General features: G+C 46.3%; 1 protein-coding gene across 2 annotated transcripts in view; it reads left to right on the forward strand.

Moving 5' to 3' along the window:
- The window catches only part of lnx2b (ligand of numb-protein X 2b), a 70883-nt gene extending 55985 nt beyond the window's left edge, over positions 1-14898 (forward strand). For both annotated transcript variants that reach the window (XM_055643542.1, XM_055643543.1), the window contains exons 5-10: positions 1880-2275; positions 3854-4009; positions 6303-6477; positions 9475-9697; positions 11394-11552; positions 14429-14898. In XM_055643542.1, the coding sequence (XP_055499517.1) occupies positions 1880-2275; positions 3854-4009; positions 6303-6477; positions 9475-9697; positions 11394-11552; positions 14429-14564 (1245 nt within the window). In that variant the 3' untranslated portion in view covers positions 14565-14898. The remainder of the gene's footprint in view (positions 1-1879; positions 2276-3853; positions 4010-6302; positions 6478-9474; positions 9698-11393; positions 11553-14428) is intronic.
- The last annotated feature ends 463 nt before the right edge of the window (positions 14899-15361 follow it).

Consider the following 15361-nt stretch of genomic DNA (forward strand, 5'->3'; position numbering starts at 1 on the left):
CTTCGGCCCACCGAGTCCATGCCGACCAGCGATCCCCGCACACTAACACCACCCTACACCCACTTGGGACAGTTTTTACATTTACACCAAGCCAATTAACCTACAAACCTGTACGTCTTTGGAGTGTTGGGAGGAAACTGAAGATCTCGGAGAAAACCCACGCAGGTCACGGGGAGAAAATACGTGCAGAAAACCCGTGCAGACCAGCGGCGCCGTTAGTCGTGGCAATCGAACCTGGGTGACCCGCTCTTCCCCCACGGCGCTGCGTTCGCTGACCACCAAGGTGGCACCCTCTACCGTGTGAACGCAAAACACGGTGGCGCGGGGGTAGAGTCGCTGCCTCACGGCGCCAGAGACCCGGGTCAATCCTGACGCTCTTCCCCCACTTGTAAGTTCGGTCCCCCGGGTTTTCTCCATTGGTCTCTTCCCCCCCCCCCGTGTTAATATATTTGTAACTTGTCCCTGGTGTGTGTTGGACAGTGTTAGTGTGCGGGGATCGCTGGTCGGCGTGAGTTCGGTGGGCCAAAGGGCCTGTTTCCGTGCTGTATCTCATGATTTAAACTAAACTGAACTAAAGCATCTGCTCAGGAAGGAAAACATCAATATGGTTTTGATTTATTGCAGGGTTGTTGGTTAACGGCAACGTAGATATGTGGGATAGAACTTAGACATAGTTTAGTTTCTTTTAGAGATACAGCTCAGAAATAAGCCCTTCAACCCACCGAGTCTGTGCCTTTCATCCACACTCCAAAGACTTACAGGTTTGTAGGTTAATTGGCTTGGTAAATGTGAAAATTGTCTCTAGTGGGTGTGGGATACTGTTAGTGTGCGGGGATCGCTGGTCGGCGCGGACCCGGAGGGCCGAAAGGCCTGTTTCCGCGCTGTAGGTGGGACAGTTTCTTCCCAGCTGTTATCAGGCAACTGACCCATCCTGTCCACAGCTACAGAGCGGTCCCGACCTACCATCTGTCTCATTGGAGACCCTCGGACAATATAATAATGAATCAGACTTTATCTTGCACTAAAATATTGTTCCATTTACCAAGTATCTCAAGTTTCAAGTGAGTTTATTGTCATGTGTCCTAGATAGGATAATGAAATTCTTGCTTTGCTTCAGCACACAGAACATAGTAGGCATTTAATACAAAACAGATCAGTGTGTCCATATACCATAATATAAATATATACACACATGAATAAATAAACTGATAAAGTGCAAATAACAGATAATGGGTTATTAATAATCAGAGTTTTGTCCGAGCCAGGTTTAATAGCCTGATGGCTGTGGGGAAGTAGCTATTCCTGAACCTGGTTGTTGCAGTCTTCAGGCTCCTGGACCTTTTACCTGAAGGTAGCGGAGAGATAAGTGTGTGGCCAGGATGGTGTGGGTCTTTGATGATACTGCCAGCCTTTTTGAGGCAGCGACTGCGATAAATCCCCTCGATGGAAGGAAGGTCAGAGCCGATGATGGACTGGGCAGTGTTTACTACTGTTTGTAGTCTTTTCCTCTCCAGGGCGCTCAAATTGCCGAACCAAGCCACGATGCAACCGGTCAGCATGCTCTCTACTGTGCACCTGTAGACGTTAGAGAGAGTCCTCCTTGACAAACCTTCTTGACAAATCTGAACACTGCGTACATTATAATCATGTATAGTCTTTCCGCTGACTGGTGAGCATGCAAAAAAAAGCTATGCACTGTACCTCGATACACGGGACAATAAACAAAACGAAACATTTTGGGTTGAATGATTGATTGTCGGAGCAGAATGGATGGGCCTCATGGCCGAATCCTGCTTCTATAACGTGTGAAGTTGCCCCGGTTATAATGGATCTTACGATGCGCTGTGATGATGTTCTTAACTGCTTCCCTCCGCCCCAGGTGAATGGAGTAAACATCACCAGCGTCCCGCACAGCTACGCCGTCAATGTCCTGCGGAAGCCGTGCTCCGTCGTGCGCCTCTCCGTGCTCCAAGAGAGGGGTTTCGCCGTGCGAGGGTCGGCGCAGGAGAGAAGTGGCGGCGGCGGCGGCGGCGGCGGCAGCAAAGGCGTGCCGAGGCAGACTGTGCACGTGGCCTTGCACAAAAGAGACCGCAGCGAGCCGCTGGGCATCAAACTCATTCGCAAAGGAGACGAGGCTGGGGTGTTTATCCTGGATCTCCTGGCAGGCGGGTTGGCTGCTCGAGATGGGAAGCTCCACAATAATGACAAGGTGCTTATGATAAACCAGCAGGACCTCGTCTCCGGCACCCCCGAGATGGCAGCTCACATCATACAGGTAAATGCAGCCTGGCTCCCTGAGTTAGGATCAAAAGATGTCTTTCATCGCTTTTTCCATGAATTCCACAGTGAATCTGTGGAATTCATTGCCACATTCAGCTGTGGAGGCCAAATCAATGGATATTTTTAATCAAAATTCATTTTATTTATTTATTAAAAATAAATAAATGATTATAGGCATCTGCATATCATAGCCCATACCAGTACAGACTTTGTTTGTTTAACGGTTACATATTAAGTAACGGTTACATATTAAGTATCCAGGTTTCCCGGGACCCAGTTACCAAAGTAGCTGGGATCCTCCTTTAGCGGTTACATATTAACATTGCCTCTAATTATTTATTTATATTTATAGATAGAAAAAATACAGAAAGAAAGAAAGAAATTAGATAAATAGGATAAACTATCAATAATACAACTTAGGAGATAGGTTCATAGGTCAGAGAGCATAATTATTCGTCTAGTTCTGGGTTCAGGCTTCAGTCCCGCCTCCGTGCCGATCTGATCTACCCCCTCAAGTAATCTATAAATGGAGACCATATTCTAATAAAAAATTCTGGTTTGTCAATGAAGACAAATCTAATTTTTTCCAAATGTAAAGTCTCCGACATCTCCATAATCCACATCTTGATTGTGGGAGTTGCAGGGTTTTCCCAAAATTGTAATATTAACTTTTTCCCAATTATTATACTGTAATCAAGGAAATTTCTTTGGTTTGTTGTAGGTGTTAGGTATTGTTCTGATATACCCGATATTATTAATTTAGGATCGGGATCCAGTTGGATGTTGTAACAACTACAGAGATAATTTTAAAAATATCCATCCAGTAATTTTTAATTTTTATACAAAATGCATATTTTTAAGGCGGAGATTGGTCGACTCTTGATCAGTGCGGGTGTCAGAGGTTACGGGGAGAAGGCGGGAGTATGGGGTTGAGTGAGAAAGATAGATCAGCCATGATTGAATGGCAGAGTAGACTTGATGGGCTGATTGGCATCATTCTGACCCTAGAACCTATGAACATTGCAACAGTTCCCGGGTCAGAGACGGGGGATCAAAACGAAATGAGGATTCCTTAAGATCCAAAGTGAAAGCTCTGATTTGTGCAAAGATGTTACAATATGATACGATAGAGCATTATTCATCCCAGGAGGGAAATGGATCTGCCAACAGTCATAAAAACACAAGACACATGAAACGTGAAATTAAAGTGACGAGTGGAAAGGATTAGGGATTGCAAAGATTGTGTGTGGGGGGGTGGTGGGGGAGTCAGTCTACACCACGACAGAAGGGGGAGGGTTTGTACAGTTTGATAGCCACAAGGAAAACGGATCTCCTGTGGCATTGTGTGCTGCATCTTGGTGGAACCAAGTTTTGGCATCTGTGATATGACACGATACAGTGTATAACGTGGTCCTCTCTAAGCAAGGATTTTTCCATCTTAACCGGTTCACTGCCAAGTTTTTGTTTCACCATTGGCCATTGGCTGTGGCCCTCAAGATGGGTTAAGGACGACAAATATTCTCCCCTTCGTCACTTTGTGAAATCTGAACTTTTCTGTTCAACCGTTTGTCAGTCTAGTGAGGGAGTGGTCAGCTTTACCGTCCAAAGGTGCCCCGACCAACAAAGCCCGGAGATTATTGAGGAAGCGGGCTCGAGCAACAGTAGCCCGTCGCGGCAGGGGAACAAGTCGCAGCAGCACCATTGTCGCCGACGTTCTCACTACCAAAAGGTAAGTGGCGGGGGGGGGGGGGGGTGGGGAATGCGCTAGATGGCAAATGACTAAACACACGTACCGATTCCACATTGGTTTATTTTCCCTTTCAACAGTCAATGTTTTAACATACAACACTGTGTGCAGCACAGCAGAGCAGCAGTAGAGTTGCTGCCTTATGCCACTGCCCCACTTAGGCGACTACAGGCGACTAGGGTGTCACCCGTGTGGTCGTGAGACGTCTCCTCAGCCGCCCAAAGAATCGTAGCATTTTTCTGGTCGCCGCTGGATTTTGAAATGTTTAAAACTTTTCGGCAACAGTGGGCTTGACCCCAATGAGTGTAGTTGGACTTCTACTGAAGTAGGCGCTGTCGTATGTTGTCGCCAGGGTGATGTAGGTTGTCGCTGGCGCTGACTTTGGGGAATTCCATTGGCGACTACCTACGCCAACCGGCGACTGAATTGTCTAACCTTGTCGTAGGTGTGGTCGCGGGTGGACGTCCTAATGGGCCGCCAGTTGTCGGTAGCTTGCCGTAGCTGGATGTCAACTAGGTGGTAGGTTGTTGTAGACATTGTCGTAGGGGGGGGTACAGCCGCCAGTGTTTCAGTGACCTGCTACGAGTTTGACAGTCGCCGAAAAAATCCCCCAAGTGGGACAGGCCCGTTACATAGAAACATAGAAACATAGAAACATAGAAATTAGGTGCAGGAGTAGGCCATTCGGCCCTTCGAGCCTGCACCGCCATTCAATATGATCATGGCTGATCATCCAACTCAGTATCCTGTACCTGCCTTCTCTCCATACCCCCTGACCCCCTTAGCCACAAGGGCCACATCTAACCCCCTCTTAAATATAGCCAATGAACTGGCCTCAACTACCCTCTGTGGCAGAGAGTTCCAGAGATTCACCACTCTCTGTGTGAAAAAAAGTTCTTCTCATCTCGGTTTTAAAGGATTTCCCCTTTATCCTTAAGCTGTGACCCCTTGTCCTGGACTTCCCTAACATCGGGAACAATCTTCCTGCATCTAGCCTGTCCAACCCCTTAAGAATTTTGTAAGTTTCTATAAGATCCCCTCTCAATCTTCTAAATTCTAGAGAGTATAAACCAAGTCTATCCAGTCTTTCTTCATAAGACAGTCCTGACATCCCAGGAATCAGTCTGGTGAACCGTCTCTGCACTCCCTCTATGACAATAATGTCCTTCCTCAGATTTGGAGACCAAAACTGTACGCAATACTCCAGGTGTGGTCTCACCAAGACCCTGTACAACTGCAGTAGAACCTCTCTGCTCCTATACTCAAATCCTTTTGCAATGAAAGCTAACATACCATTCGCTTTCTTTACTGCCTGCTGCACCTGCATGCCTACCTTCACAGTGCCAGAGTCCCCAGTTTGATCCTGACTATGGGTGCTGTCTAGTTGGAGTTTGTACGTTCTCCCTGTGACCGTGTGGGTTTTCTCCGGGGACTCCGGCTTCCTCCCGCACTCCAAAGTCGTGCAGATTTGGAGGTAAATTGGCTTCTGTAAAATGTCCCTAGTGTGTAGGAAGGAAGTTGAGTATGGTTGGTTGGTTGGTTCGTTGGCGCAGACCCAATGGGCCGAAGGGCCTGTTTCAATGCTGTATCTCTAAACTCGCCTAAACTATTGATAATTCTGATAACCATTTGCAAATCCCTCAACACCCGAACGTTTTACCGATTTTCTTTCCTCACATTGTGCTCAGGAGGTTTCAGTTTTAACTATCGGTTCGCAAATGTATAATTTATTGTCAAATGTTAGATTCTTTAGAAGTATATGGCAATAAAATTCTCAGAGCAGCAAACTAACTTGTCAACAAACAGCCTAAACAGTTTTTTTGTTGAATTCGGCCAAACTGCTTTAGTTTTAAATCGCCACATTAGCCAACTGGCGTGAGTTGGACATGTTTAGTTTAGTTTAAAGATACAGGCCCTTCGGCACACCGAGTCCTCGCTGACTTGCGATCCCTGCACAATAACGCTATCCTACGCTAATTAGGGACAATTTACAATTTTACTGAGGCCAATTCACCTACAAACCTGGATGTCTTTAGAGTGTAGGAGGAAAAGGAAGCTGCTGGGGAAAACCCACAAAGGTCACAGGTACAGCAGACAAACTCTGTACAGACAAGCACCAGTAGTCAGGATCGAACCCGGGCCTCTGGCACTGAAAAGGGCCTGTCCCACTTTCACGACCTCTGCCGAGTTTGCCCTTGACCCCCCACTCGCAGCGTGGCAGCACCATGAAACTTTACTCTTTTAAACCTCTAACGATACAGCTATTTCCTTTCAGGATTTATCACAGGCTTCAATGTGTGTCGAGAAAACAGTCCTGGTAAAAAAGGAACCTCGTGATTCCCTGGGTATAACAATATCAGGCGGCCGTGAAAATAGGTACAAGGTTCCGATATATGTGACCAGCATCCAACCGGTCGGCTGCCTGTACAGGGACCGCAGAATCAAGAGAGGTGAGATTTTGAGAGCATTTTTGTAATGGTTGCTGGCTGCATCATCATACATCACTATCATAGTTCATAACATACACAGTGCACCATCGTGGCATGCTTTTAGATTTCACGCTACTGCACGCAGTGTGTATTTTATGTTCAAAAGTGATAGGAGCAGAATTAGGCCATTCGGCCCATTTAGTCTACTCTACCATTCAATCATGGCTTATCTATCTTTCCCTCTTAACCCCATTCTCCAGCCTTCTCACCATAACCCCTGACACCGGTACTAATAACGATATAACAATTACAGCACGGAAACAGGCCATCTCGGCCCTACAAGTCCGTGTCGAACAACTTTTTTTTCCCTTAGTCCCACCTGTCTGCACTCATACCATAACCCTCCATTCCCTTCTCATCCATATGCCTATCCAACTTATTTTTAAATGATACCAACGAACCTGCCTCCACCACTTCCACTGGAAGCTCATTCCACACAGCTACCACTCTCTGAGTAAAGAAGTTCCCCCTCATGTTACCCCTAAACTTCTGTCCCTTAATTCTGAAGTCATGTCCTCTTGTTTGAATCTTCCCTATTCTCAAAGGGAAAAGTCTGTCCACATCAACTCTGTCTATCCCTCTCATCATTTTAAAGACCTCTATCAAGTCCCCCCTTAACCTTCTGCACTCCAGAGAATAAAGACCTAACTTATTCAACCTATCTCTGTGACTTAGTTGTTGAAACCCAGGCAACATTCTAGTAAATCTCCTCTGTACTCTCTCTATTTTGTTGACATCCTTCCTATAATTTGGCGACCAAAATTGTACACCATACTCCAGAATTGGTCTCACCAATGCCTTGTACAATTCTAACATTACATCCCAGCTTCTATACTAATCAAGAATCTATCTATCGCTGCCTTAAAATATCCATTGTCTTGGCCTCCACAGCCCTCTGTAGCATTGAATTCCACAGATTCACCATCCTCTGATTAAGAAATTCATCTTCATCTCCTTCCTAAAGGAATGTCTTTTAATTCTGAGGCTATGACCACTGGTCCTAGACTCTCCCACTGGTGGAAATATCCTCTCCTCATCCACTTTATTCAGGCTTTTCTCTATTTAGCAAGTTTCAATGAGGTGCCCCTCTTCCTTCTAAAACCAGCGAGTAGAGGCCCAGTGCCATCAAACGCTCATCATATATTAACCCGCTCGGTCCTGGGATCATTCTCGTAAACTTCCTCTGGCCCCTCTCCTGAGCCAGCACATCCCTCCTCAGATATGGTGCCCAAAATTGCTCACAATACTTGGTGTTACAACCCGATTCATTGAATTGATTGAAAGATGTAGCATGGAAACAGGCCCATCGGCCCATCGGGTCCGCGCCGACCAGCGATCCCCGCACGTTAACTATCCTACACCCACTAGGGACAATTTACATTTATACCAAGCCAATTAACCTACAAACCTGTACGCCTTTGGAGTGTGGGAGGAAACCGAAGATCTCGGAGAAAACCCATGCAGGCCACGGGGAGAACGTACAAACTCCGTACAGACAGCGCCTGTAGTTGGGATCGAACACGGGTCTTCGGCGCTGCATTCGCTGTAAGGCAGCAACAGACAAGTGCTGGAGTAACTCGGTGGGTCAGGCAGCATCTGTGGGGGGAATGGATAGACAACGTTTCGGGTTGGGACCTATCTTCAGACCAATCTGAAGAAGTCTCCAGACATGAAATGTTTGATCCTGGCTACGGGGTGCTTGTCTGCGCGGAGCTTGTACGTTCTCCCCGTGACATGCGTGGGTTTTCTCTGAGAACTTCGGTTTGCTCCCACACTCCAAAAACATACAATGGCTTGGTGTAAATGTGAAAGTTGTCCCTAGTGTGGGATAGTGTTAATGTGCAGGGATCACATTGGTTGGTGCGGACTTGGTTGGCCAAAGGGCCTGTGCTGGATCTCCAAACTAATGAACTAAACTGAAGATAGTGAGAAAATGCTGGAGTAGCTCAGCGGGACTCTGGACCTGAAACGTCACCCATTCCTTCTCTCCAGAGATGCTGCCTGTCCCGCTGAGTTACTCCAGTATCTCCGGTTGCTGACCTAGCTTCTCCGGTTGGTGGCGTGACTCGCGTTGCAGCGGCCCCTACAGCCTGTCCGTCTTTTTTTATTGTTTGTCTGGATAAATGTAGTTGTGTGTTTTTTTTATACTGTCTTTAACTATGTTTATGTGGGGGGTGGGGGGGAAACTTTAAAATCTCTTCCTTGCACGGGAGACCCGACCTTTTTCCTGTCGGGTCTCCGTTGTCGTTGGGGCCTAGCACCGTGGAGCGGCCTCCAACCGGAACGACCTGGGGGCTCCAGTCGCAGAGCTGCGGACTACTTACCATCGTGGGGCTGGCCGGCCTCGGTGCGTGGGGAGCGGTGGTGGTTGGCTGCTGCGGCCCGACTCCGGAGCTCCAGCAACGCACCTTCTGTGGACTGTGATATCGGGAGCTCGCGGGTCCCGGGTGAGAGACCGCTTTCCAGAGCTCCCGCAACGCGTCTTCTCTAGCCCGAGTCACGGGGTTTGAACGACCCGGAGCGGGGCCCTTACATCGCCCGGCGCGGCTTTAATGGCCGCGGGACATTCGAACGCTCGCCGGGGGCTCCATCTTCGTGACATTTAGACCTGGAGCGGGGCCGTACATCGCCCGGCGCGGCCTTAAATGGCGGTGAGACTTACCGTCGCTCGCCTGGGGCTTCAACATCGGGAGAAAAATGAAGAGCAGGGGAGAGAAAAGACTTTGCCTTCCATCACAGTGAGGAGGAGGAGGTTCACTGCGATGGATGTTTGTGTGAATTAAATTGGTTGGGTGTCGAGTAGGAATCGTTTTTGTTTGTATGGCTGTAGAAACAGAGTTTCGTTTGAGCCTCACTGAGGTTCAACTGACAATAAATATTGTATTGTATTGTATTGCATCCCGTGCCACTCTTGCGGTGGCTGGCCATTTTGATGCGTTGAATGTTTTCTGCCCCTAGGAAATGTGCTGCTGAATATCAATGGGGTGGATCTCACGCAGTTGAGTTACGGTGAAGCCGTCTCAGTTCTCAAGTTGAACGCAGCCTCGTCGACGGTGATGCTGAAAGTGCTGGAGTTGCCCGATTCAGAGGCGGGGTCAACATCGGACGAGCTTTTGGAGGCGGGGAAGGAGAACAGTTACGACTGGTCACCATTATGGGTCATGTGGCTAAGTTTACCAAGGTGATGCCTGACTATCAAAATGAAAGACGCATACTTATTCCTTTGTTGCATAAGTATTATAGTGGAGTAGAAAAAAAAATGGCAGATAATGTAATGCTGTTCCATAAAACGGTTGTGATTAAACAAGTTTAGACGACTACCAGGCAATCAAATCAATTGAACAATTAAACTACAGCTTGTATTTTTAAGAAGATTTAAAAATAAAAAAAAGATACGAGAATAATTCATAGGTTATAGGAGCAGAATTAGGCCGTTCGGCCCATCAAGTCTACTCCGCCATTCAATCATGGCTGATCTAGCTCTCCCTCCTAACCCCATTCTCCAGGCTACTCCCCATAATCCCTGACACCCGTACTAATCAAGAATCTGTTCATCTCCGCCTTAAAAATCTCCATTGATTTGGCATCCACAGCCTTCTGTGGCAATTAATTCCACAGATTCACCACCCTCCTCATCTTTCTGAAGGTACGTCCTTTTATTCTGAGGCTGTGACCTCTGGACCTGGACTCTCCCACTAGTGGAAACATCCTCTCCTCTCCACATCCACTCTGTGCAGGCCGGAATATTGGATAACGTTGTTTGCATATTTTTTCGGATCTAGGGAGCCGATTATTAAAACTTAAGACCATTCAGTATCCTTGAAAAATGTTGATATAATTCAAAAATTGAAAATCTGATCAAAATATGACTTACACATATGCACAAACCAAAAAAATTGGGTTGTGTAGGAAGGAACTGCAGATGCTGGTTTACACCAAAGATAGACACAAAATGCTGGAGTAATTCAGCGGGGCAGGCAGCATCTGTGGAGAGAAGGAATGGGTGATGTTTCGGGTCGAGACCCTTCCTCAGTCAGAGTTGCTCCAGCATTTTGTGTCTATCTTATGTTATGAATGAATTTTACATGTGAAATATAACTAAAGTAATGAAGTTCCCAGCGCTTCCTCGGTAGGATTTGTAGCATTAGCTACAGGTGAGGTTGGCTTGCTCTTATGACATTATACATCACTGATTATCAGCATGTAGCAACAAAGAACTGCCGATACTGGTTAATCCACAAAAGGACACTAAGGGTGCTGAGGTATCTCAGTGGGTCAGGCAGATAGACACAAAATGGGCCAGGCAGTATCGCAGGAGAGAAGGAATGGGTGTTTTGGGTCGAGACCCTTCTTCAGACAGACACAATGAAGAAGCGTCTCAAACCGAAACGTCACATATTCCTTCTCTCCAGAGATGCTGCCTGTACCGCTGGCTGAGTTACTCCAGGATTTTGTGCCTAAATTGTGTTGTTGTACTTGACAAACAGACCTATTAATTTTGTACTAAAAATTGATCAGGTTGATTAAACTTGATTTAGTTGACAATAGACAATAGGTGCAGGAGTAGGCCATTCGGCCCTTCGAGCCAGCACCGCCATTCAATGTGATCATGGCTGATCATCCCCAATCTGTACCCCGTTCCTGCCTTCTCCCCATATCCCCTGACTCCGCTATCTTTAAGAGCCCTATCTAGCTCTCTCTCTAAAGCATCCAGAGAACCTGCCTCCACCGCCCTCTGAGGCAGAGAATTCATACAAAGAATTACCGTAAATTTGTTGTCTTGCAATAGCTGGACTTGAACAAAATGGTGTCTTTAGCGTGAATTATCTTAACGCACAGAAACGTATATTGACCTTTTTTTTGTTCTCCCTTTGCAGTTACCTTCACTGTTGTAAAGACATTACTTTGTTTAAGAGCAACTCTGAAAGCTGGGGATTCAGCATTGTTGGGGGCTTCGAGGACAGCCAGGAAAACCATCCTTTCTTCATCAAAACCATTGTACCCGGCACGCCAGCGTACTTTGATGGTAGATTAAAGTAAGTTAAAACTCAATAACAACCAAGGTGATGCTTGGCTGCACTAAAAATAATAACTTGGCTGCAGCTTTTCAATCACGTCATCAGTAACGCTCAGAGAATTTGCGTAGGAAGGAACCGGTTCAAACCGAAGGTAGACACAAAATGCTGGTGTAACTTGGCAGGACAGGCAGCATCTCTGGAGAAAAGGAATAGGTGACGTTTCGGGTCAGGACCCTTCTTCAGACTGAGAGTCAGGGGGTGAGGGGTAGGAGTAGGAGAAAAGCTTTTCCCACTGAGAGTAGGGAAGATTCAAACAAGGGGACATGACATGAGAATTAAGGGACTGAAGTTTAGGGGTAACATGAGGGGGAACTTCTTTACTCAGAGAGTGGTAGCTGTGTGGAATGAGCTTCCAGTGAAGGTGGTGGAGGCAGGTTCGTTTTTATCATTTAAAAATAATTGGATAGTTATATGGATGGGAAGGGAATGGAGGGTTATGGTCTGAGCGCAGGTATATGGGACTAGGGGAGATTATGTGTTCGGCACGGACTAGAAGGGTCGAGATGGCCTGTTTCCGTGCTGTAATTGTTATATGGTTATATGGAGGGGAACGAGAGATATAGACGGTGATATGCTCAGAGAATACGTTGGTGCGTTAGGCATTGGTTACACTCCAGTTGGAGTAATATGGGCAGAAGTGGTAACAAAATCACAAGACTTGAGAAACAAAGGAGTTTGGTATCACTATTTTCAACTTTTTGAAAGGTTCATAGTGACCTAAAAGATTGATAGCACACAGAATTTACTTGTTTTAAATTGAAATGAGCACCACAAATCAACTTATTTTCTGGGCACACACGAGACGGCAGGTGCTGGAAAGTGGCGCAAAAGCAAACTGCTGTGAGAACTCAAGGACACAAAGTGCTGGAGCAATTCAGTGGGACAAGCAGCGGCTCTGGAGAACATGGGATAGATGGCATTTTGGGTCGGCATCTTTCTTCAGACTGAGGAGAGGAAAGAGAAAGAAAGCCGGAAGAGAGGAGGGGGCAGGATAAAGCCTGGCTAGTCTGAAGAAGGTTCTCGACCCGAAACGTCATCCATTCCTTCTCTCCAGAGACGCTGCCTGACCCGCTGGTGAAGAGGTTTCCAATACACAACCGCCTCCCCCTTCCCCCACCTGGACATGCACCTATTTCTCTCATTTCCCTCCTCCCCCTCCAGCTCCATTCCTTCCTCTGACTTCACAATTTACTTCAATCCTTTTGTCTCACACCTTCTGTCTTTTCATCTCTGTCCAACTATCTGCCCTGGATGCTACCTCCTGGATGATTTTCCAGAGATGATGCATACAGTTGTGATTAAATAAATCACAACTGTAGCCTCATTAAATAATGTGGTTAGCATTAACCCCAATTTTCTTCTTTATAAAAAAGGGGTTACATAGAAAATAGGTGCAGGAGTAGGCCATTCGGCCCTTCGAGCCAGCACCGCCATTCGATATGATCATGGCTGATCATCCAACTCAGTATCCCATCCCTGCCTTCTCTCCATACCCCCTGATCCCTTTAGCCACATCTAACTCCCTCCCAATGAACTGGCCTCAACTACCTTCTGTGGCAGAGAATTCCACAGATTCACCATTCTCTGTGTAAAAAAAATGATTTTCTCATCTCGGTCCTAAAATACTTCCCTCTTATCCGTATCCTGGTTGCAGCTAGGTCAGTTGAAAGACAATTTGGATTGATTTCCATTTGGAATAGATCAGGTAGACACATAGTGTCTCTTGCCCAAAATAGGGAAATTGAGAACCAGAGGACATTGATTTAAGTTGAGGAGGTAAATCTTTATAGATTCCTCAATAAGAATCTGGGGGTGACTTTTTCCCACACAAAGGGTGGTGGGTGTATGGAATGAGCTGCCAGAGGAGGGAGTTGAGGGACTATCGCAACATTTAGAAACAGTTAGACAGGTACATGGATAAGATTGGTTTGGAAGGATATGGGCCAAACACATGCAGATGAGATTAGCGTAGCTGGGACATGTTGGTCGGTGTGGACAAGTTGGGCCGAAGGGCCGGTTTCCAGGCTGCACCAATTGTGCACTAAAGCATTTGACCCACTAATGGTCACTTCCAATATTAATTGTCCTGAACAGACATAGAAACTAAGTGGCCATTTGTGTTCGCCATTGTGTATGAGAACATAAATGGGCAATTTACAACCATAATTTATCTCTCAAATAATGTGGCAGCGATAATCTAGTCAAGAACACTTTTATCTCCATAGCACCTTCTGCTTGCAACTAGTAAAGTGAGGGAGATTTGAGGTGTGCTCCTTCCTATAATTCAATGCTGCTGTTGGAAGCCATATAGGTGAACCTAGAAGTCACGACTTTAGGTGAAAGCCAGTCAGTTTTTGAGCAATGCATTTTAGTTAAATAACTTATTGCAGAGCCAAGGTAAATGTAGGTAAGTAGTGGATCAGTCAAGATCTGATTGAGTGGCAGAACAAATACCGAACAGTGTGCTGTTCTTATAACTATCAAAGCACATGCTGCCTTACATCGCCAGAGACCCAGGTTTGATCCTGACTACGCGTGCTGTCTGTACGGAGTTTGTACATTCTCCCCGAGACAGCGTGAGGTTTTTTCGGAGACCTTTGGTCTCCTCCCACACTCCAAAGACGTACAGGTTTGTCGGTTAATTGGCTTGGTGCAAATGTAAAATGTGCCTGGCGCGCGTGTAGGATAGTGTTAGTGTGCGGTGATCGCTGGTCGCTGCAGACCCGGTGGGCCGAAGGGCCTCTTTCCGCGCCGTATCTCTCAACTAAAATAACTTGTGCTTTGCAGCTTTCATGTTCAAAGAAGCAGGGTCTAACTTTCTCTATTCTCCATAGGTGTGGGGATGAGATCGTCGCTGTGAACGGTGTTTCTACAGCAGGCATGAGCAACTCGGCTGTCATCCCAATGCTGAAAGAGCAGAGAAACAGAGTCACTCTCACGGTCGTATCGTGGCCTGGGAGCTGTGTGTGAAAGTGGCAAGACCAAAAAAATCAACACACGGTTTTAATCAGGAAAGCGAGAGCAGCGGAAATGACCAGATCACCAAAGTGCATTCGTCAACATGTTTCAGCGGCATGGTACCGGATATTTGAGATTTTTAAATCAATTTATAAAAGGCAGGAAAGGTGTCGGGGATTGTGAAAAGCCCTGCCATCAATTTCTAAATTCTTAACCAAAGTTTCCACACCATGTTATACAACTGCCACGTATCTGGACTACACTGGGCACAGCTGTACAGCTCCCCAAAATGGAATCATTCATTATCTGATCTTGTTCCTGCCAATTAAAAGCATTTAGTCACAGACTTGAACATAATTTTTTTTTTCGATCTAAAAAGATTAAATACAAGATTATCATTTTACATAAGCAGTCGGAGCTGTACATTTAAATACCAGTTCACTTTTCTCAGATCTACTTCAATGCAAAGTGAAATTAAAATTGTGAAGTTTGAGACCGAACTTTACCCCTGCCTCCTGTCTTCACTGAATGATGATTTCAATGCTATTGTCGCAGGAACAACTTCAAGGGAACCTTTAATGGAGGACACCCATAGTTGGGATAACATAAAACAAGGGGCGGTAGCGCAGTGGGAGCATAGCTGCCTTGCCAGAGATCCCGACGACGGGTGCTGGCTATACGGAGTTTGTTGGTTCTCGCCGTGACTGTGTGGGTTTTCTCCGAGATCTTCAGTTTCCTCCCGCACTCTAAAGATGTACAGGTTTGTAGGTTAATTGTCGTGGTATAAATGTAAGAACATTTCCCTAGTG

This window comes from Leucoraja erinacea, chromosome 12 (assembly GCF_028641065.1).
Source record: "Leucoraja erinacea ecotype New England chromosome 12, Leri_hhj_1, whole genome shotgun sequence".
In the NCBI taxonomy this organism is placed as follows: domain Eukaryota; kingdom Metazoa; phylum Chordata; class Chondrichthyes; order Rajiformes; family Rajidae; genus Leucoraja; species Leucoraja erinaceus.